This window comes from Cyanistes caeruleus, chromosome 12, assembly GCF_971803275.1.
Source record: "Cyanistes caeruleus chromosome 12, bCyaCae1.hap1.1, whole genome shotgun sequence".
NCBI classification, from domain to species: domain Eukaryota; kingdom Metazoa; phylum Chordata; class Aves; order Passeriformes; family Paridae; genus Cyanistes; species Cyanistes caeruleus.
The window spans coordinates 7,712,394-7,733,661 of NC_141712.1; the positions used below are offsets into that span (position 1 = coordinate 7,712,394).

Below are 21,268 nucleotides of genomic sequence, written 5' to 3' on the forward strand. Positions count from 1 at the left end.
GGGCGGGGCCTGCGGGATCCCGCGCGGGGCGGGGCCGGAGGGGCGGGGCCTGAACGCGGAAGCGGCGGGAGCGGCTGTGGCACGTGGGACCGTGCCGGGGTGAGCCGAGCAGAGCCGAGCCCAGCCGAGCGGCTGAGGGTTCTGTCCCGGTCCCGGCCCTGGTCCCCGGCCCGGTGCCTGTCCCGGTCCGCGGCGGGAGGCGGGACCGCCACCATGGCCTGCCGGGCCCCGCTCCGCTCACGCCCTCCTTTCCCCCCCGCAGGCCATGCAGCGGCCCTGGCTGTTCGGGCGGCTCAAGGCGGCGGTCATCGGGATGGTGCACGTGGGAGCGCTGCCAGGTAAGCGGCGGGCGGGCGGCACGGCCGCGGGACCCGGAGCAGGACCGGGAGCGGGTCTGGGTCGCCGGTGTCAGCCCTTAGCCCGGCTGCGGGCCCCCGAGGGCTGTCCCTTCACCGCAATCACCGCCCCGCATGAAGCGCCCGAAGTTTGGGCGCGCCCCGTTTAAGAAGAAAAAGGCGGGAAGCAGTTCCACATGGGGAGCTGGGCTGAGAAAACAAGGGTTTGGGTTTGGCGAGCTCTGTGTTTCAGGAAGCAAGGGTTAGGGAGTTGCACAAATGGGCGATGGGATAGGCTGGAGGTTGGATAGAGCTCTCCCATGCCCTTAGGGGCACGTGGAAGCTCAGACAACAGGCAGGATCTGGCAGCCTGGCCTCCTCGTCCACCTTTCCAGCGGCTGAGGGTGGGCAGAGCTGATCAGGACAGCCCACCTTCCCCCGACAGGCTGATGCCCAGAGCTCGAAGTGCCCCACGTTCTCCCAGAAGCAGCCCCCAGGTGGTAAGGCCATTCACCCTGTGCTGGGAAATCAGGCCAGCTAACAGAGCTGGCACAGGGCTCAGCACAGTCCTCTTTTCAGACTCCCACCGCCTGACCTGAGGAGCCCAAGTATCAGAAGAGACTTAAGGGAAGTTCATTGAACTCCAACAAAATCCGTATGTGTATATTTCTGAATAAATGAAGATCGGATTCAATCAACCTTGCAGATTAAGAACAGCTTTAACTGGTTTTAAACTCACTGTCATTTAGCATAGGTGTTCTGTGCTGACCTAGAGGTCAGTCTTGCCCATAGGTTGTACTGTCTGGAGCATCACTAATGCAGGATAAATTGTAAGTACATATTATACAATTACACATATTATACAGTTATAAGTAAAGCTAAGAGCAGGCCTCGTGCAACAGTGGATCATAGCAGACTCTGCTCAAGTTTGTGAATTAGATTTAGGAGCTGAATGGTTACAGCAGCTCTGCCAAGCTCAGATAAGGAAAGAAACATCAGAAAGGCATGTCACAAGGAGATCAGGCAGCCTTTGAGCAAGTTTGCCCTATACGTCCCTGTTTCAGTATGCAATCCCCATGGATGTCCTGCCCAAAGCAGTCCCTGTCCATGGGTTTGGTTTGTGCATGCCCTGGGGTAAGCAGCATTATTCTTGCAGGGACACCAAGAAGTTCTCTTCCATTGACCCAGATCATTGATCAAGCTTGTCAAGAGGCAGAAGCTTACAGGGATGCTGGAGTTGTAAGTTTTGGTTTCTTTCTTCCCATGATGGCCGTTAACAAAACCACTTCTGCATAGGCAGACTTTTAAATTGAGCCTATATAATTCATCAGAAGCATCTTGAAGCTCATCAGTTAGGGGGATGCATAAATCCATGTCTTTTATTTCAATATAGGAAGTAGGCCTACTAGATTACAGAAAAAAAAACCTAAGGTAAGTATCACCTGCACCCAAAACAATTGAAAAAGCTGAGATTCAAATTGTTCGAGTTGAATGAATCAAGTCAATTTAAGGAGTTAAATAAAAAAAAAGTGGCCTGAAACAAGGGCTGGCATTCAAGGTCTCTGGCTGTAGAATGCTTCATCAATCCAGTCTGACAAGCAACTGTATTTTTAGCTCTGTACAAGCCTCTGGTTTCCTGAGGTCGTGGAGGAATGCCATGTGCACAGCTGATACACCGCATGCATACCTCAGGAACCTGGAGGGTGCAGGATCACCCCACAGCTGTGTTTGTAACAAAGCAGCACAGATAATGCAGGATATTTTTTTTAAAAAAAGAGGCTTAGGCCCTTTTCTGCCCTGTCTAAGCCTCTCTCCAGGCCCCTGGCAGCAAACATGCCTGCTTTGCACATCCAGAAGAGCAGGCCCAAAAGGCCAGTCTCAGCCAGAGGCAAGAAGATACTGCTGTCAGAATGGCTGTTGGACCTAAAGTGGTGTAGTAATCTTCATAGGTCAGTAGATTTTAACAGGGTGTATGTCCTTTTGAAAGGTCAGATATGTTTTAAACATTTCATTACACCTTGTCTTGGGATGTTGATGTGCTTTTTCTTTGACCTGCCCATAGCATTATGAACATTTTCTGGTGGTGTACTAATGTCCAAGGTTTGAAAATTTCTTCAGTGAACAAGCTGTCACTGCTCTGAGTGGCTCTTTTCAGAAAAAAAAAAACTTTATTAACAAGCTGATTGAAACAGTTTTAATCTATAAATTAGAATGATACTTTACAGACAGAACAAAATTGAATACAAGAGCTTAGTTTAAAGAATAGAAGACCAAGGTCAAAATGCAGGACAAGTCACACAAGGTAGGTTATGGGCAGAGCACTGATACTGCTAAATTAGGAAAGAATGCTGAGAGTAGAATCACTGAAAGGATAAACAGCACTGGGGTAAAATGATGCTAGCCTGGTGGGCTTCAGTACCTGTGAACCAGATAATCATGTGTGAGATCTCTACCCAGTCAGAATAGTCCCTGACTGCAAGCTGGATAGAACAAGGAAGTGTTCTTCCTTTTATCCTTTTATCTTACTTTTATCTCCTTTGAGATAAGCTTTAAAATCAGTACTAGCACAGAGTTTTAATTTGGCTTTTATGCTTTGTCTTTTCAATGGCTGTACTGAATTCTGCAATTCCAGATCTAACTGCTTTGCCTTTTCTACAAGTGCATTGCAGTCTCTGAACTTGAATATATCTTTAAACCTACCTGTCAAGTAGACACATGAGGTGAATGCAGTCATTCCTCTACACATTTGGACAAATTCAGGGCTTTGAGAGTTATAATTAACCCATTTTCTTATAGAAGTCACGGGAACATCAATATATTTCCACACCAGTCTTCATTCTAAAAGTCTGTACAGTGTTAGAGAACAGAACAGTGTTTGAGCCATATAACAAACAAGTCCTTTATTAAGGAGATAAGTCTCAGAGATAATCAGGAGAGCCTCCATAAACATCAATAAGGTTGCTTAACACTTTCTGCAATTCAATTCTTTAGTTTTTTTGTGCTACTTCAAGAGAAATGCAAGTTTTCATGATAGATTCTTCAGGAGGTTCCCAGCTTTTACACAGAGATCACCACTGCCAAACCATTCTGGAATGGGAATATATATTTGGATTTCTTGCTCAGTATTCCAAAGGCACTGTTAAGCTGTCTGTTTTCCTTGTGGAAGAAGAGCTAGAAAAAGTTTTTTTTCCTGTGGATGTTTGTACTGACAGTGTTCACAACTGCTGCCCACAGTAACCCTTAAGAAGATATGTAACCATTTGCTGCTATTTAGATGTTTACACATTGTTTCAAATGTTCAAATTGGTGTTAACATTTAAAAATAAAGTGTGTGGTCTTGCTCACTCCATCTGTGTTGCACTTGGAAGTAAATTCTGGTGTATTCAGAGTAAGGTGACTTGTCTGGCACTTTCGCAGCTTCACATAATAAATATGAAAAATTTGTGATATTAGAGCACAGTAATGAAAACAAGTGAGTGCTCAGTTAGGAAGCCATCTGTGCTCAAAATGTATATGCTTTGTACTTGTGTGTTGCTAAACAATGAAATTCCCTAGACAAGATTTTATAAGCAGCAGGCTATGAGGCATTATAATCCCTCCAATTTCTACCAGCTTTTCTTTAAGAAAGAGGCAAAATATATATTCAGGTTAACTTTTATTCATTGCATTCAGCCTGGCTGACATTTGTTTTGTAGCTAGAAAATAGAATACAAGTTCCCACTTGACTGTTAGTTACTGTTCCTAACTGTAGCTATTGGAGTAGCTGACATTAAAAACAGTTACTACTATATGTATTACATTGATGTTTTAAAACAAAAAATAAAGGAGTGTTAAGCCTATTGCTCTTACAACTACAGTGATAACTGGAATTCACAATGCTTAGAATTTAATAACAGTGGAGACAGAATAAAGTAGTATTTCTGCATAGAAACATGTAGGTAGCTTTCACTTGGATTACAGAGGTTAACATTTCAAATCTCAGCTGTATTACAGGAAAATAAAATAGCACACAGACTGCCCACAGCTACCTCCTATGGCACATGCAGGAGAGCATGAGGTATCAGCTTATTTTTGTTAGTGATCTCCTGTTCTGGAGGTGAGTTTTAAAAGAAATTGCTAAGAGCTGTGCTTACAAACAGCAATTAAATGCTCTGCAAAGGCACCTTATTTCCTTTATAAGGGGCACATGAGGGTAATTGCTGTCATTGTCTTAGTCCCCACCTGAACCTGTATAATAATAGGGATGGTCCAAGCTCCTTTCCCTTTCTGCAGGAAGGAATAGAGGTGATGAGCTTGGAGAGTTTTGTACTGAGGTGTGTGTGGTTGCAGATAAAGCCTTTCTCTGGGGAGAAACACTCAGGTTAAAGTTGCCCTGGGTAAAAGTTACATTCAGTATATGCTGGGTTAAAACTTGTGCAATTGTTACATCAGTTGTGGTTTATAGTGTTGTTGCTGTTTTGAGGTTTTCCCACTGTAATATGTGAGTGGCTGAAGTGTTTTAAGAGGTTATTTCTGTAAGCAGAATACAACTAAGGAAATTATTTTTCATGTAGCTAGAGAGCTCTTTAAATGACCTATTTTTCAGTAGCTAACTGTGTTACAAAGGGCACTTCACATGTGCGGTACTTCAAAAGTCATTCAAAGTAAAAAGGAAATATAGTGTTTGAAAATTACTTATAATGAGGCTTAACACTTAAATCATCTTAATATTTAATGGAAAAGGAACATAGAAGGTATTTGTATGAGTTTTATCTCATACTATCTAAATAAATCCTGTTTTGGAGGCTTTAATGCAGAAGCTGTTTCCATAGGCTTCTAAACCATAACTTAAGTTCCAAGAACTTTAATTTAGCATAACTGTTTTCTTTCCCCCATTTTAATCAGTTGTTTGATAATACTGAAGTTTGTTTCATATACGTATCAATTCAGTAAACACAAATCTGTGGTGTTACATTTTTGTATAAAATATGAAAGAAAGCTTTGACTTAATGCATCTGTAATTCAGCTTTCTGTACTGCAGAACATATGTTGTTCTCTTTTTAATTAAACAAAGCATAATATGCAAAAGAACAGTTGGATGGTACCAAAAGAATAACACATTATTAAAGTTCTATCAAAAATATTCACTGTAACTGGACCTGGAGGCCATAGGAAGAGGCAGTTGCTGAAAAGTGAATATAGTAAATTTAAAGCAGGAGAGAGAACTGTTGCAGTCTTCCCATATGCCTGTGTTTTGAATTAGAATTCAATGAAATATTTTTATATGTAGTACTATGGCTAGGGGTTTTTATAATTTATTGAAAGAATTAATTCATTAATGTAGCTAATGGAATAATTTGCTTTATGCAAATCCAGAACTGTCAAAGTAGTAGCAAGTTGTGAAAAGTTCAGTTTCACTGTGGAATTTCTGTGGAATTCTGCCAGCCCTTGCTCTTGATTTTCTTTTTGGCTACTAGCATCGCTTTTTAGGAGCTGAACATTTTGAAGCCCCATTCCCAGTTGCCTTTCTTCTGTTAAGATTGATTCTTGACTGCCTGGAAGCCTGGGGAGGCAGTTTTGCAGAGCCTTGTTCCTGGTCCTTGTGATAAGCTTGGAGTTTCCCTGATACCCAGATTTTGCTGAAGTCTGCTAAGTAGAGCATTTCTGAGCTGAGGGCTTCCAGGCTTTTTGGCCTCAAGGAACCTGATTTTGATGGTTTGTTGCATTTTTTCGAATTTGTTTTGTTTAAGTATTATAGTTCTACATTAGTCTTTTTGCCACATGCAACTACTTCCCAACTTTGCATTCTTGCTTAGTCTGACTTAACACATTTACATGTGGAGAGAGCAAGAGGCTACAGGATTTCTCTTTCTGTTGGTACCACAAAAGGATTCGGTAGCTGTGCCTCAGATACCAAGGTGATTTGGTCAGTTCAGGTTTGTTGGAACAGTCATTCCAGAAAAAATGACTAAAAATTCTTTTTTTTTATTGTGGTTTTCTTAGGACAGGTTGTTATCTTTGTCATATGGCTACCTCCCATCACAGGTAGAGAAGTGCAGGTGTTACAGATTGAACTGGACACACAAAGTCAAGCACAGATGTTTTGGTTGGTTGCCATACCCGATTGCCTAATTCAGGTTTTCCTGGGCTGGAATTGTGTCATTAAATATCTGATGAATGTCACCACATAGTGCAAAGGTCTGTTGTGGAGTGTCATCATATCAGGTCCCCTTTTCCATTAGCAGGTTGTGTCCCTTTGCTTTTTAGGTAGCACGTGTTTTGTGTGTTTAGATACTGAGCTGTGAGTAATTTGGGAAAAGCAGCTGTGCCCTGGTGCATTGAATGTTTGCAGCTTGTGTGCTTGGGCTGGCCATGTTGCTCCACTGGATTATTTCCTTTCCACTTTTCCCCACCCTTTCTGTTGGGTGTTCATTTATGATGCCTGTGCCTTAACCTGTAATTCAGCCATTAAATGCTTATACTGTTTTATATACTTTATTATCTTTTACTGCCAGAAGGGCTTCCACACTGTAACAAAGATTAGAGAAGTGTAACATATAAAAGATTTTTTAAAAGGAAATTTTTTTTTTGTACCCCCTTCCTGATTCTCTACATTATTAATAACCAAGCTGCTATGTTTAATCTAATTGTATTTTTTCCAAAAAAATGTTCCTTCTATTCTTGTTCAGTTACAATATCTTTGAAAGGTGGAGCTCTCATTTTAAAGGATTAAGATGTGTGATAAAACTCTAGACAGAGCAGAATTTATTTGCTATATATGCAGTTAGCTCGTCTCTTAAACTTTCTGCATTCTTAGAATTAAGCTGGTGAGAAATATCTGGTTTTCTTTTCATCTTCTCACTGCTAATGCAAAATACCAGATATAGAATATGTTTCAAAGCTCCACTTTTACTCTTGTTATTAATCCTTGACAAAATTACATTGTATCTGCAGTTGTTGCAAACTTTTTGGTATAGCCTATGCAATGATTGGGAAAGTCTGTGGCATTAGACAATGTACAAATTGTATCAGCAGAGTGTTTTATCATCATTCCGTTGTTTGCCACGAGCATGTCCATGTGGATGAAGAGGTATAATAGGTAAATAAATTCCTTCCAGTAATTCTGAATACAGAATGGGAGAAATATCAAGTTTGTATTATGGCATTTGGCACAATAATAGTCAATTTTTTATTTATCCATACTAATGCTTATTTCCTGACACAAATTGAATTGAAAATTTCCCTGATTTTCTCAGAGTCCTCTGTTATCCGAACGTACTCAATATCTTGTATTCCCCTTGGATAATTGAAGTTTGACTTTACACTATTTTTAATGAGGTATAAGATTTAACTCATTTGCCTATAGTTCACATTTTAGGATGGATCAAAGGAACCCAAATTGATGAATGCATAATTAAAATCACATTTATTTCTCTTCATGATTTCACTGCAAATACCACACTGTTGATGAAAGCACTTTCATAAGTGGTTGTGTGCATCAACACAAACTTGCTGTAGATAATCCTTCCTTTGAAAGAAAATCTTTGCATTTGTGTGTCTTAATAGACAACATATAACAGTAAACTGGCCACATTTGTATGGTACAATGATGTTTTTTAACAATTCTTTCCCCAGGATGGGTTGATGGTGGAGAACATGCACGACGTGCCGTACACGGTGCGCCCGGGCCCGGAGGTCACCGCAGCCATGGCAGTGCTCGCTGCTGCGCTGAGACAGAGCTGTCCCCGCGTCCCGCTGGGTGTCCAGGTGCTGTGTGCTGCCAACCAGCAGGCAATAGCCATTGCTCTGGCTGCAGGTAAAGGAAAGGGCTCCTCACTTATTCCTGCTGTTGCACAAGCTGCACCTTGTGCTGCCATAGAGACCGTGGAACGCTCTCCGTACCCTGAAAAAGCAGCAATTAGATCCTGAGAAAGATGCCTGCTTGATTAGAATGGATGGTACTTGTGCACTGCTTCAGTTGGAGGCTGCTAAAGGCTGCTACCACAGCTTTGTAGGTGAAACCTGTCTAAATGTAATGATTAAGTTTAAATCTGCTCGTGTATAAAAGCTGCCTTTGGTGTAACTCTTATTTACTTCACTTATATGTGAGGATCAATTTAACCCGTGGTGGTTAAACATCCTGTTTCAACATCTATTTATATGTTGTTGCTGCTGCTGTTATCCATTAAAATGAAGTTTTTGTTGTCTTTTTTTTAATGAATGAATAAAATGAAGCTTTTTATATAATGACAAAAATTGAGTGTACAGAAAACCAAAGTACTTAAAATTAAATTGCATATGGGGGAAATTAAATACAAATTAATCTGTCCTTATTGCATGAATCCTAGAGTTGCTAAACATCCTGTTCTTACTGTTTGCTAAGGCAATTTTAGTTTTTCATAAGTAACCCTCCATGATGTAGAGGTGAAGGCTGGCTTAATGTGGAAAGACTGTACTTCCTAAATTCATAAATTGAAAAGAATCAATGCATGGTTTTGCCCAAATTGACTGTCATTATTGTAAGGCTGCACATTTTTGCATTTACAAATTTATAGAACCAGGCAGAAGATGCTGGTATTAAGTGGAAGCTGTACTTCAGGTACAGTCATGTAGGCTAACCTATCTGCAGTGGCAGTTTTAATTATGCCTTATATGTTCTAAAAGCTTTAAAATCTTGTTAATAGATGTTTTGAACAGGCATTTGTTTTGTGAGCTTTAAAAACAGATGATGCCATTTTCAAAGTATCTAGTCACTTCACAAATTAAGAAGACATCTTAATTTTTATTGTTGCATTGGAACCTATATGAAAACCTCAAATAAAAATGGTAATAGAATCCAGCTTTAGTTTTTAGTTTGCTGCTTTTGGGCCACTGGAGGTACATAGGTATTTGGAAAGATAGCACATACCCTATTTTTAAAAGCAATCCTTTGAGGAGCAAAAATCATGCCTAAATAAGGGATATAGTCTGGGAACAATGCATTTCTCTTCTTTGCAATTATTAATGAAGGGAAAAACTCCTGGAGGGCTTGAGTTTTTCTCAGCTCTACTACTGTTCTGCACTATTTCCTCTGTAACTGTAGAACACCAACCAGAAAGGGCCTGTGTTTAATGGATTTCATTGCACTTTTCTAAAAATGATTGTCTCAAGTTCACTGAACAGGGAAGCAGAAAGAAAATCACTTTAAGCAAAGCCATAGTAAAGTTGGTACCTACTTTTTAGGTAGCAAATTTAAATATTTTTTTCTGTAGTGACTTTAATGTCAATACAATTTTGACAGGTGGCTATTAAAGCAAATCCTGTATGCTCTTACTACAAAAATAACTTGCTGAAGGTGTTTCAGCTAAAAACAATATGTAGTATCTTCTGCCTACTATACAGTTGCTTCATTTTCCCTGTGGAAATCCCTGTCTTTGGTAGGAATAGCTGTTCTTAAGAGAACCACAGAGGGAATTTATAACGGGTCTGTAGGAGAAGGTAATGATTTTATTTTGTGTAGGGTAGGGGGAAATGCATAGGTCTGCAGTGTGACTAAGTGCTCAACTATCTTGAGCAAAGACTTGTAGGGTCCTGTGCCTGGGTGAGCCTGGGTCACTTATCATGAATCAGGGCTCAATTTTTATCTTATAAATTTAGAAAAAAATGATTCAGTTGGAAGGGACTTTAAGCAGTCATCTAGTCCAACTACCATCTCTACCTGAAGCTGCCCTTTTTCCTTTCAGAATCAAGTTACTGAAATTGCAGTTCTGAATCAGCCTTCATCAGTGATGATGACATGGTTGATAGCTAATAAATGAGGCACCATGTCAGGAGATATCCCAGATCTCTCCATGTCTTTTGTAAACACAGCTTTGCTGTCTGAGCCCATTCCTTTCCCTCCTGCTCCAGCAGAGTGGGAATTCACTTGCTATGATCCTCGATACTGTTTAGGGTAGGACAGAATTGGGCAGAGTGGTGCACTACACTTTTTGCTGTCCTTTTTCACTGCCACCATATTAGTGCTGTGGTGAGGAGAGGCAGCTCAGCTGAGAACTGCAGCAGGGAGCAGCCAGAGGTGCTGTGAAAGGCAGGGAGTGCTGTGGATCCTGCTGGGGAGACCCTGCTCCTGTGTCATGCTGAGCACATGAGGAGCTGCTGCAAGACAATGTCCTGAGAAGTATTTTTGCAGCACAGACACACCCTGCCTCCAGTGTCAACAGCAGCCAAAGTCAATGCTCTTCTAAGCATTCTCTTTATTAAGTTTCATTGGATATTCCCCATTCTTGTTTCTCAGTGAAACTACAAAATGTGTTGTTCCCATATAAGTCAGAATTGGGACTGCCTATTAACTATTCAATGGCTATTACTTTTCAACTTGCCAAATGCGAAAGTAAGCAGTAATATCATTCTCACAATTTTATGAGCATAAAAATGAATTCATTAGCAGAATCTGATTATGGCTTCATAAAACAGAAGGGTAATGATATGTGCCTGCACCTATTACACTTGGTTAAAAATTGTATTTTCATGACTTCCAAAAACGCAGTGAGAGTGCAGCCTTGTTAAACTAAGTAGAATTCATTGTTTAGCAGAAAGTCTTATATTACTGCACTAAGGAAACACAAACCAAGCATCAGCAATGTATTAGCAGTGACTTCAGTAAATGAAATTACACAATGAATAGGCCCTGTCCCGAGTTAAACCTTGATTGCTGTGAAGGTGTCACACGTCTCTAGGCTCATCCATAGTTTTATGATTAGAGAAATAATTATATAACTCTGAATTGTACTGTAAGCTTGGGTGATGTAATTAGAAGCTATAGCTTTTGTTCCTTGATGTAGAAATCTCAGTTTAGCTACTTGCACTGTGTTTATCACCCAGTGTCTACAAGCACCTGCAGTGGTACTTGTGGCACACTCTTGTCTTTGGATCCTGAGCGTACTCCACGCTTTGCACCGCTAATCTCAAGGCACAGGACAGCTTGCATTTGATTTGGCATCCATCTGTGATGTTTCTTGTTAGCTGGAGTCTGTGTTGCTAAGCAATACAGGCTCTTCTCTATCAGGCGTAAGCTTCTGCTTCTGCAACTTCAGGGCTTTTGGAAGGAAACTGAAATTTTAAAATAAACAGACACCTTGTCATTTGGTAAATAAATTTTCAAGATCATCTATGTTTATAGTTGGAATGTGCTAAGGCAATGCCTCTGTTGCCTAATCAGTTCTCTGGTGGATAGGATTGCATTTTTGACGACTGTTTCCACATGCACTGCTTTCCTTTGTATGATGTCGGCTCTAATTAAATGTGCATCTGACTCCAAAGCTGGAGCATAGCAGAGCTTCAGAAGGGCATGGAAGACACCTCCAAAACAAGCTGGAAGAATAGCAAAACTGCACAAGATTAGTGCAGAGCTTTTACACAGATGTGTAGAAGAGGCAGGTTTTAAATGACAGGTTCAAGGCTATGAAAGACAGAAGTAGGGAGTGCAATAAGAGAGTCAGAATTAAACTTCGTGCCTCACAGCTCTGGGTTTATAGCTCTGTGGTCCAAGGCTTCAGTCTTACAACAGAGATATTTTCAAGGCTGTGGAGGGTGGCCCTGAACATCAATGACTGGCCCATGTGAAGTAATTCCAATTCATAATCTTCCTTTTCAGTATCTATCCCACCAAACCTTCCTAGTGACAAAACTTAATGAATATGGTGAATCCATGTTAGTAAGGCATGGCAGAATTGATGGTTGGAGTAGAATGGCAAATGTTTGACTCTTCCTAAGCCTTTGGCACAGCTCTAGAAGTAATTTGTGATGCTGTGTAGGAAACATACGCTATGTTCAGATGGAGTCACATGGGTTGCATATATAACATGTTTCAGCTGTGTTTCCTTGCCTAATTTCCTAAAGAAAGGTGGCAGTGCTATTCCTCTGTGTCTGTAGCCTTGATGCTTTTAACCTGATGGCCAACTTCAGGCATATTTAACAGGGGAATAGGTGTCAGAAAAGCAGTAATGCAATGAAAGTTTCCAGAAAGAGGGAAGAGATGCAAGTTAATGACCCTCTTTGGAGAGAAAATACATCATTAGAATAATGGAGCTGTGTTTTGACCCACCTGCTCCTCTGTCTGGCACACCATGGCAGGAGACAGGGCAGGGTGTGCAGCTGCCTGTTCTGAGCTGCACAGGAACAAACCGAGGGGCTGAGGGAGAGAAGGGCACCAGGGGCTGGGGGAACACTGGTGGGGTCAGTGGGAGAGAGGGGAGCTGAAAGCAGTGAGTGGGAAGAAGTCAGAGAGAATAGGGGCAAAAATAAAGAATGGAAAATATGTGGAAAGTGAGGTTGGTTAGTCCTAGAGCACATGAAGCAATTTGTGTTGGGATCAAACAGGAAGGTCAGTGAGGTGAATTTTTTTTGGCTTTAGTGTTTTTCTTTTCCAGTTCTCAGTTTTATCTAAAATGTTGCTTTTGACTCTTTTCAGGTCTTGATTTTATCCGGGCTGAAGGGTTTGTGTTTTCTCACGTTGCTGATGAAGGGATTATAAATGCCTGTGCAGGTGACCTGCTACGATACAGAAAACACATTGGAGCAGACAACATTCAGATTTTTGCTGATATTAAAAAGAAGCATAGGTAAATACAAGCAAAATTTTATGTAAATATGAATGCAATCATGATCTTATATTTTTCTCCATTTTCTGATTTTTTTTTAACATCAATTTTCTTCCAGGAAAGTCAATCATTTAGAGAGAGGTTTATTATTTAAGTGCAGACGTGCAATGCTGTGAGGGGATACATTTAAAAATAAATCTGCAGCTGTAAGTTGCAAGTTGCTTTATCTGTGAAGTTTATAGTTGCTTAACCTTCAAATTTTCAATATGCCAGCTATAAAAGCCTTGCATCTGGTACAGGAACTTTGTATGCACGTGTGTATGTCTATTATGTCTAAAGAAGTTTTGTTGCTGAAAGTTAGGTATCTGAGATTATTTTTTAGTTATGAAGGCAGTTGCCATATAAAAGCATCCAAGTGATAATATTTTGGCATTTTAAAAAGCTCTTCTCTTTCTTCTCCTTTCTGCCAATAATACTGATTCCTGCTACTTAAATCAGTGCTGTCTATGTAAGGGTTATGTTCTATGATTATCAAACAGAAGGAACTTATGACAGATAAATCCAATTTCTTTTCTACTTATACTTTATCTTACCTGTCACATGGTACTTTCAGCTATTTAGATGTCATTCTTTGGACTTGTCTTTCTTTCCCCCCAGAAAAACTGCTCAAGTGCTATGTATTATACATGCCAAATAACCTAATTAAAATGTTTGTGTGTAGTATGTGAGCAATCATGAGAATAATCAAGTTTGGAAGATCTTAAATATGTAATAAGCAGGTAATAAATTTCAAAAGAGAAAGGAAGCAATGCAGAGTGGTGGTCAGATGAAGCTTTCCAGGTCCTTGTAGAGCAGTTTCTTTCTGATGACTTTTTTATATATATATACAAATATGTATATATATAAATGCAAATACAATGCATTAGACCTTCTGTAAATGAAGTTGCATCATGTCATTTTTATTCTTAGTCTTGACAGTTGATGAATTGGTATTTGGATTATACTTCCCATTTGATGAAGAGCTGGCCTTCAAGGAAGGGGAAGAAGTTTTCGTTTCAGGCAGAAACAAGCTCAGAAGGAAACTGAAGGACTTGGTTGAGCTTTTTAATGTAGAAAAATGCAGCTGCCACTGAGAGCTGCTACGCTCCTGTTCTTTAAATGAGGAGATACTGTTCTTGTGCCATCACCACTCAGCAGTGCAACATGTTTGCCATAGCTGTTGTTTTCTATTTAAATACAGAAACAACAGTGTCGGGTGTTCAACCAGCAATGGCCGGAATTCTTTCCAAGTTGGGGACCACATAAATTAATAGCTGCTGTTGCGATAGGTTTCAGACCAAGTGTGTCACCCATACATCAAAGCCTGCTGTGCAACAGCTGGGATGCAGGTGTAATTGATGTTTGTAATTGCTGTGTAAGATGATTCCTGTGGTTATATCAGGTATTAACTATACTTTCTGTTAGTTGGACTTGTGGAGGTTGTCGATTCTGTCCTAGGCAACAGGATCTGATTTATGAATGAGGGCACATCCACAACTCCCACTCGAAGTCAGAGAGCTCTGTGTGCTCAACACTTGTGAAATGCAGGTGCTTGACATGTAAGCAGCTGTCTCAGTTGACACTTGGTGGTTCACACTTAGCACTCGCTCTCCAGAGCCAGGAGAGCCGGGGCAATAACCCATCCGTCCAGGCACTGCAGGAAAAGGTTGGTTTTTACCTGTTGCTCGGGTGGCAGTGGCAGTGTGAACCCCGGGGGGTTCTGTGGGTGGGAGGATGGGGAAGCAGGGCACAGAGTGACGGCCGTGTCCCCGCAGTGCTCACGCCCTGACGGCCGATGTCAGCGTGGCGCAGACCGCGGGCGCTGCCCAGCTGTTCCTGGCCGACGGCGTGGTGCTGACCGGCACGGCCACCGGCCACCCCGCGGACCCCCAGCAGCTGCAAGGTGAGAGCCTGCCTGCCAGGGAGGGGCAGTGGGGAGAGAAACTCCACTGTGGGCTCTGACTTGATCAGAATGAACATACCTGGGTGTTATTTACATGGGCAGGGGTATGTTTCTATACAACAGTTTGTACAGGGCAGAAATGACAATAATTCCAAGCTTTTATAACGCTGAATGATGTGGAGGCTGAAAGGAAATACTGTTTCATTTGTAAAAAGCTACTTTATAACCCTAGGAAACTAGCCATATTCCACTAACTAGCTGGCCATAAATCTTTCCACTGAAGAGTTCGGTGTTTTTATCTTTCACAATGAAAATGGAATTCCTGCAAGAAAAGGGGCATTTTGATAAGGCACTGTTCCAAACATTAATACCAGGGAAAGTACTGCTTGGAAGATTTTCAGAAAGAATACAAGTTCTTTGGTAGACAGGAAGATATTAACATCAAAATAATTTTTAAATAGTGTGGATTTTTTGTCAAGGGAGGCTCGTTTGACCTATGAGTTCTGACCTTTAGAAAAGTGCTATGATTCTTGATATTTTTATATTGGCATAAGTTTGGGCTGTGTTCATGAAATGGTATTGCTCCCATGCTAGAATTAAAGTTCTGTCATGGGGACATTTAATTTTCATCACTAATTTTAATTTAGATCAATGACTTGAATTTGAATGTCTCACTACATAAAATAGAATGTATATTTTTTTAGGTTTTACTTTACCTCACACGCTGTAACTTGGCATGTTTTGAAGTTCCAGTGCACTGTATTGTGTTCAGCTTAAATTAGCAGATCAGCATGAAAAATATACTTTACCTGCCAGAGATAACCTGGACCTCAACAGGTTGTAGAGACTGCAGCATTTTCTTAGTCTAGAGATCCATCCCTGTTTGTACTTAATGTCTCCGCTGATATTAATGCAGATTAAGTGATTTTTAAAAAATATTTGTTATTTCTTTGGGCAAAATCTTAGGTTAAATTCTGCTTTCATGTATTCACATGCAACCTCCATTGATTTCCTGCACCAGAGCAAAACCTGCCCTGTAGGCCCAGAGGCTTTTTTTGTCACAGGACCCCAACCAGACAGAACCATAGCTTCTGCTTTTCTTTCATGTGAACAAACTTGTCAGTCTCTGTCTCTTTCTCTTTCTGGGTCCAAAGAACAAAATGAATCAGAGTTGGCAGCTGTAATGAAGTACACATTAATTCTGTGTTTGGATTTGTTATGAAAGCAAGAGTGTGCAGATCACGGGTTTATTGTACTTAGATCACAGCATTTTGGATGTTAGCAGGCCCTCTCATGAGAAAGATGTCTTAAAACAGTTGAGAAGAACTTAAAAATCAATATTCCACAGTATAAAAAAAATTACAAATTAGGCATATCTGTGTCAGGAGGTTCTTAAAAGGGATCAGATCTACAGTCTACAAAGTTGGTGTTGATGTGAGTGAGATTTTGCATTTCAGGAATTGATGCAGCCCCGGCAGTGCCGTATTACGGTGATACAATTGGGCACCTTTCATCACACTGCAAAGCAGCTCTTGAAAGCAAAGCTGAGAGACAGATGAGATTTTTGTCATGTCTCTTTTTCAGCTTTGTTGTGCAGTAATATAGAAGTGGCTTTGCCTTTGTGTCTTTGTGTGGAATTGATTGATTTGTGATGGGCTGTGGGAAGTGTTTCCCTGTCAAGGCAGAGATCTGTGTTCAGTCAGGTTTTGTTTGCAGTTTGTGTTGCTGCCTTCTCTAGGCTGGCAGGCTCTGCTCCAGGGCTGCCTGGACACTCCAGGGCACCAGATGTCGATGGAGTACGAGGTCTGAAAAATCAGGCTTCATGTTGTTAAGGAGCAAGAATTATAGCTGAACATTTTGAATTACAGTTCATTAATAAACCACGTTCTCATCTAAGAGTTTATAGAAGTTCCAGTTTGCTGCCTTGTGGAATGTTCTTTGGTTGGATGTGTGAACCCATCAGGTTTTTTCTTTGGCTGTAACTGCTGAAATACTGGCTTTGCATTCAGTTTGTATTTTGAGTGACCAAAGCTTTGCATAATGACTGCTCAGTTACTTCTTTGAACAAAGCAAAGCATCTCAGCTGAGTAACCTGTGAAAAACAGGTACATAGTGAAATCCAACACCTGGCTGTGACTGTCACCTCCTTAATTACTGTTCATAAAAGGGGCCTCAAGACTGACTCACCCTCTCATTTTTTGATGGCCAAAATAGAGGCTGCTGCCTGTGTGATACCCTCAGAGACAGAAAAAGTACTGATCACTCACATCTCCTGTTTAAGCCTGAAATTTAATGACAGAGTCCTTTGAATTAAAAACCTAAAATGTGTTAAGAGTGGAGCATTACCATAAACATAACGTTGTGTATGGTACAGTGATCACTGCAATGAGAAAGCTGTTAAAGAAGAGTAGTCGAGCAAGTTATTGGCACAGTGGTGCTTATTTTTATACCACTCTTTGCCATTGTTTTCAAGCTAGGAGCACTTGGCCTTTATTTCATGAAACTTGTGCATACCACAGTTCAAATGCTTTCATTGTGCTTTGCAACCAAGCACGATTGCATTGGGTTTTATTGAAGACCTGTGTGCAGCAGTGCTGCCACAAGAAAGAGCACAGTGCCCTCTAGTTACAGTACACTGGAACAGAGAAATCTGTGTAAACTTCAGTGTCTTGTTACTGTAACAACACAAAATTATCTTTTTTCTCACTGTGTCAAAAAAAAAAAAAAAAGTCAGAAAAAGAATGCCAGGAAAACTGAGATATTTGAAGCAGAGCTCTATGTTTAGAGCTATTTTGACAGTGACTGAACATTGCCATACAAAAGCACATCTCACTGCTGTTGCTTTATTTTCTTTTACAGGCTAGAATTTGTGCTAGCACAGCCAATACACAAATCACCTTCTACTAATCAACTTTAGGCCCTGATGTGCTTGGAAAGGACTTAAAAGTAGCATCTGTAGCATGCTTAATGAGGTAACACATCTCACTGCACACTGAGCACTCCCTTTGCCATTCTTCACATTGTCATTCTGAGTAAACCTCCAGCCCAGGAGATGAGTGTGCACTCTGTGTGTCACATGTGGATCACAGCAGCACTTGATTCCTTCCCACTTTGGAAGGCTTTGGGTTGTTCTGGAGTTTCAGATCAGTCTCAGGTTTCACTGGGTTTTCCCCTTTGCCCAGCAGGGCTGAGTTGTTGTCTCAGACCCATATGAACATGCTCTGTTTAATTATTTGGCTCTTCATTTTTTCTGCTGATGGGAAATAATTATGAAACAACTCCCTGCTAATGTGCTTTATGCACTTGTAAGAATAAATATTGACTTGGAGCCTGGTTCCTCTGGGGATTCAGTCAAGTACTGTCACTAATCTATGGTCAGATGCACCTTAATCATGCACTGGTATTGATATAAAGCAGAAAGGATATTCCTGAGAGCATATAGATATTATATAAATAAAATCCTTTTTGGAGCAGGATATCAGTAATAATGCTATAAGTAACTAGAAAGTAATTATTTTGTTGCTGTAAGCAGAATGACTAAGAATATCAAATATGCATAGAAATAACAAGTTTTAATCGTATATGCATGATCCATCTGATTTGTTTTACATTTTCAGGAAGGGCTATGTTGAATGGTTTTATTTTTGTGTTAAAATCTTTTTAAGAAGGAGTTATTGTTCTTAGATGGAAAAATGGTAGAGCATGTGACCTAAAAAGAGATTCAAGAGCATTTTAATTGATCCCTTTTCTTCAGTGAAGTAGGAAGGTGATAAATAATTAGTCTTCCCTGAAGCATAATTAATAAGTTAGGCTTCTGATGAAACTTCATTTAAACAGTGTTTTGAAGCAGACTTTTATTTGTTGCATGTGTGCTTTCCCTACTTACCTCAAGCTATAACTACCTTACCATCAGTTTATCACTAATTAAGCAAATTTATATGTTTTTAAAGGTCAGAAATAATGGCTCACAACATTGCTCTAAGGGATGAAGCATCCAGTCTTATGAGTCACTCTTTGGATGGTCAGTTTGACATAAAATGATGAGAAGGATGCTTAAGTAATTCTTGAACTGGGCTTTTTTTTTCCTCCTCCCAAAGCTAGTATATATTTTGAGTTTTGTTTTCGTCTGTTTCTCTTCTTGAAACCTGGTGAAAGGTCAGATGATTAAGTAACACTGTATATAGGAAAAATAAGAGGCTTTTTTATTCCATTGTCATTCCTCATACTGGTAAAGGACCTCTTCTCTTTCTGGCTTTTGCTTTCTGGAAAAACTAGCTGAGCTGTCAGTGGTGCCTGTATGATCCCTGCTGTCTTTCATTCAAGCAAATATAGGAAGCATTCCAGACAACAGAATGTAAAAAGTAAGATTTCTTTTTTCTGTTTAGAGGTTTTTTCTGGAGAACCTCTTTCATTCTGCAGTAGAAGCAATAAATACCACAATCACAAATTTCTCGATACTTTTATTTTTCTGTTGAAAACAAGGCAAATTAGAGTCTTTATGGAGAGAGTTTCAAAGACAGGAATTAACCCTGATTTTGGTTTTCTTCTCTTCAGAGGTGAAGCATGCTGTGAAGATTCCTGTGCTGGTTGGGTCCGGAGTGACTCTGGAGAATGTGAGGGATTACTTGGATGCAGATGCTCTAATAATTGGTTCATATTTCAAGAAAGAGGGATATTGGGCAAATGCTGTTGATCCTGACCGAGTCAAGAAATTCATGGAACACATAAGTAAGCTGAGGGAATGAGTTTGTCAGCAAGCACTTTCTGTTTGTGTGTGTTTGTAGAATTGCAGCGTGGTACATCCTACAGAATTAAAGCACAAATCGTGGCCGGATGGCAAATAACACCGAATAAAAACGCACATCATCTCCATTACTAGCTGGGAAGCTTGGTGACATACTTCACAATAACCTGCTGCTCTAGGCAGCACATTTCTGTGGTACTCAAAGCTACCATCAATGCAAAGCCAACTCTGGAATATTATGTGAGATATTCTCTCCTATAAGTTAAACGATTATGGAGTTTAAGAATTTTTAGAAAATGTTCATCACAGGTGAGCTGAGTTCTGTTTTGCCTTTAAGTACAGCAGGATGTCCTAAGTTTACAGCTAAAAGTGTTGTAAATTGGACAAGTTAATTAGCCTTTCAGTTTCCCCATCTGTAAAATGATGATAATAGCACCTACATCACACAGGGGCCGTAAGACATAATGAATGAAAGAATGTACAGAGCTTTCATCTCTCCAAATGAAGGGCTCTTTTAAAGTTCAAGATCATTATTATTTTCATTAGAATTGTGCATTTATACAATTGCTACATTTTTGTAATACCACACAAAAATTTAAGGATAATTGGGGTATTGATTTACTTACAATACTTATTAGAGAATATATGTAAATATTTAATTACGTTTTAAGTAGATTTGGAATGTAGTCAAAATGCTTTTGTAAAAACTGGAAATTTTAATAAAGGTTTATTATTTTTCAGCAAGCACCTGCAGCGTTGTACCTCTCTAGATTAATAATAGTGATGTAAAAACTTTTTTGGACTACACAAGATATAATTACAATAGAAACCTTTCTACCAAAGCCACAGGTAAACAGAGATTTTTATTTTTCATGCAAAATGTAGGGAAATCTATTACAGTCTCACTGTGAATGTTGTAAGAGATTCCCTTCAAATTTGATCCTTTAGCTCTAAGGATCTTAAAAGAACCTAAGGAATCCCTGTTATGTCATGGCTGTACAAAATGTGGGCATATGTTTTCCTTCCTTGGGACTGGGAGCTCAGTTTTTTCTCTGGGATCTCTTTTTCCTTGATGTGTGCACATCAGGCTTCTGCTGATGCCAATGAAAGTTAAATTGTGGGTATCAAAGCCAGTGTACAAACATGGGGTTTGTGGCAGCTGGCAAAGCACCAATGCTTCTCTGAACAAGATACATCCTCCTTCCAAAGACAAAAAGATTTTCAAGATACTTAGTTTGGTTAACATAATGGTGATTCCAGAACCTCACAGTATGGTTGATTCCAGAGTGTCACAGTATGAGATTGTCTGCTCAGGTGTCTTTTTTCTGGACTGGTCTGTTTCCCATCAAAAGCAATGAAATCTCTGGTGTGTTGACCTACTGAAAAAGAGGTTCTTTAGGCCCTGTGGAAACCATGGCTTTTCTCCCTTTTTCTCCTAAATGCACTGACACAGCTTCAATGTGCAGTAACCCTTTCAGGTGCCTGGTTGTTGTGTCTGGCACTGCTTTGTTGGAGTTCACATTTACACAGGCACTTTAAATCTGTGTGTAGTGGTGCTTCCCTCAAGCAGCAGCTGTGTCCCAACCCTACCCCTGTGCCAGCAGGAGCAGCCCTGTGGCCTTGCAGGGGTCAGGAGACTGATTCTAGCTGGAACCTAAGCCAGCTTGTACCAGCCACACTCAGGATGGGG

At 40.3% G+C, this 21,268-nt stretch overlaps 1 protein-coding gene across 5 annotated transcripts in view; it reads left to right on the forward strand.

Moving 5' to 3' along the window:
* Nucleotides 1–19: 19 nt before the first annotated feature.
* LOC111934657 (uncharacterized protein F13E9.13, mitochondrial-like) overlaps nt 20–21,268 on the forward strand; it is a 36,796-nt gene continuing 15,547 nt past the window's right edge. For 2 of the 5 annotated variants that reach the window (XR_015275563.1, XR_015275562.1), the window contains exons 1-8: nt 37–99; nt 263–338; nt 1,492–1,574; nt 7,950–8,130; nt 12,763–12,913; nt 14,707–14,834; nt 19,389–19,562; nt 20,320–20,427. Coding sequence is in view for 2 of the 5 variants with exons in the window: in XM_086848220.1 (XP_086704346.1) it covers nt 266–338; nt 1,492–1,574; nt 7,950–8,130; nt 12,763–12,913; nt 14,707–14,834; nt 19,389–19,579 (807 nt within the window). In the remaining 3 variants the exon portion in view is untranslated. Of the gene's footprint in view, nt 186–262; nt 339–534; nt 836–914; nt 1,575–7,949; nt 8,131–12,762; nt 12,914–14,706; nt 14,835–17,693; nt 17,807–19,388; nt 20,428–21,268 lie in introns of those variants that run through there. The other 3 variants (XM_086848220.1, XM_086848221.1, XR_015275564.1) reach the window with 3 other exon arrangements.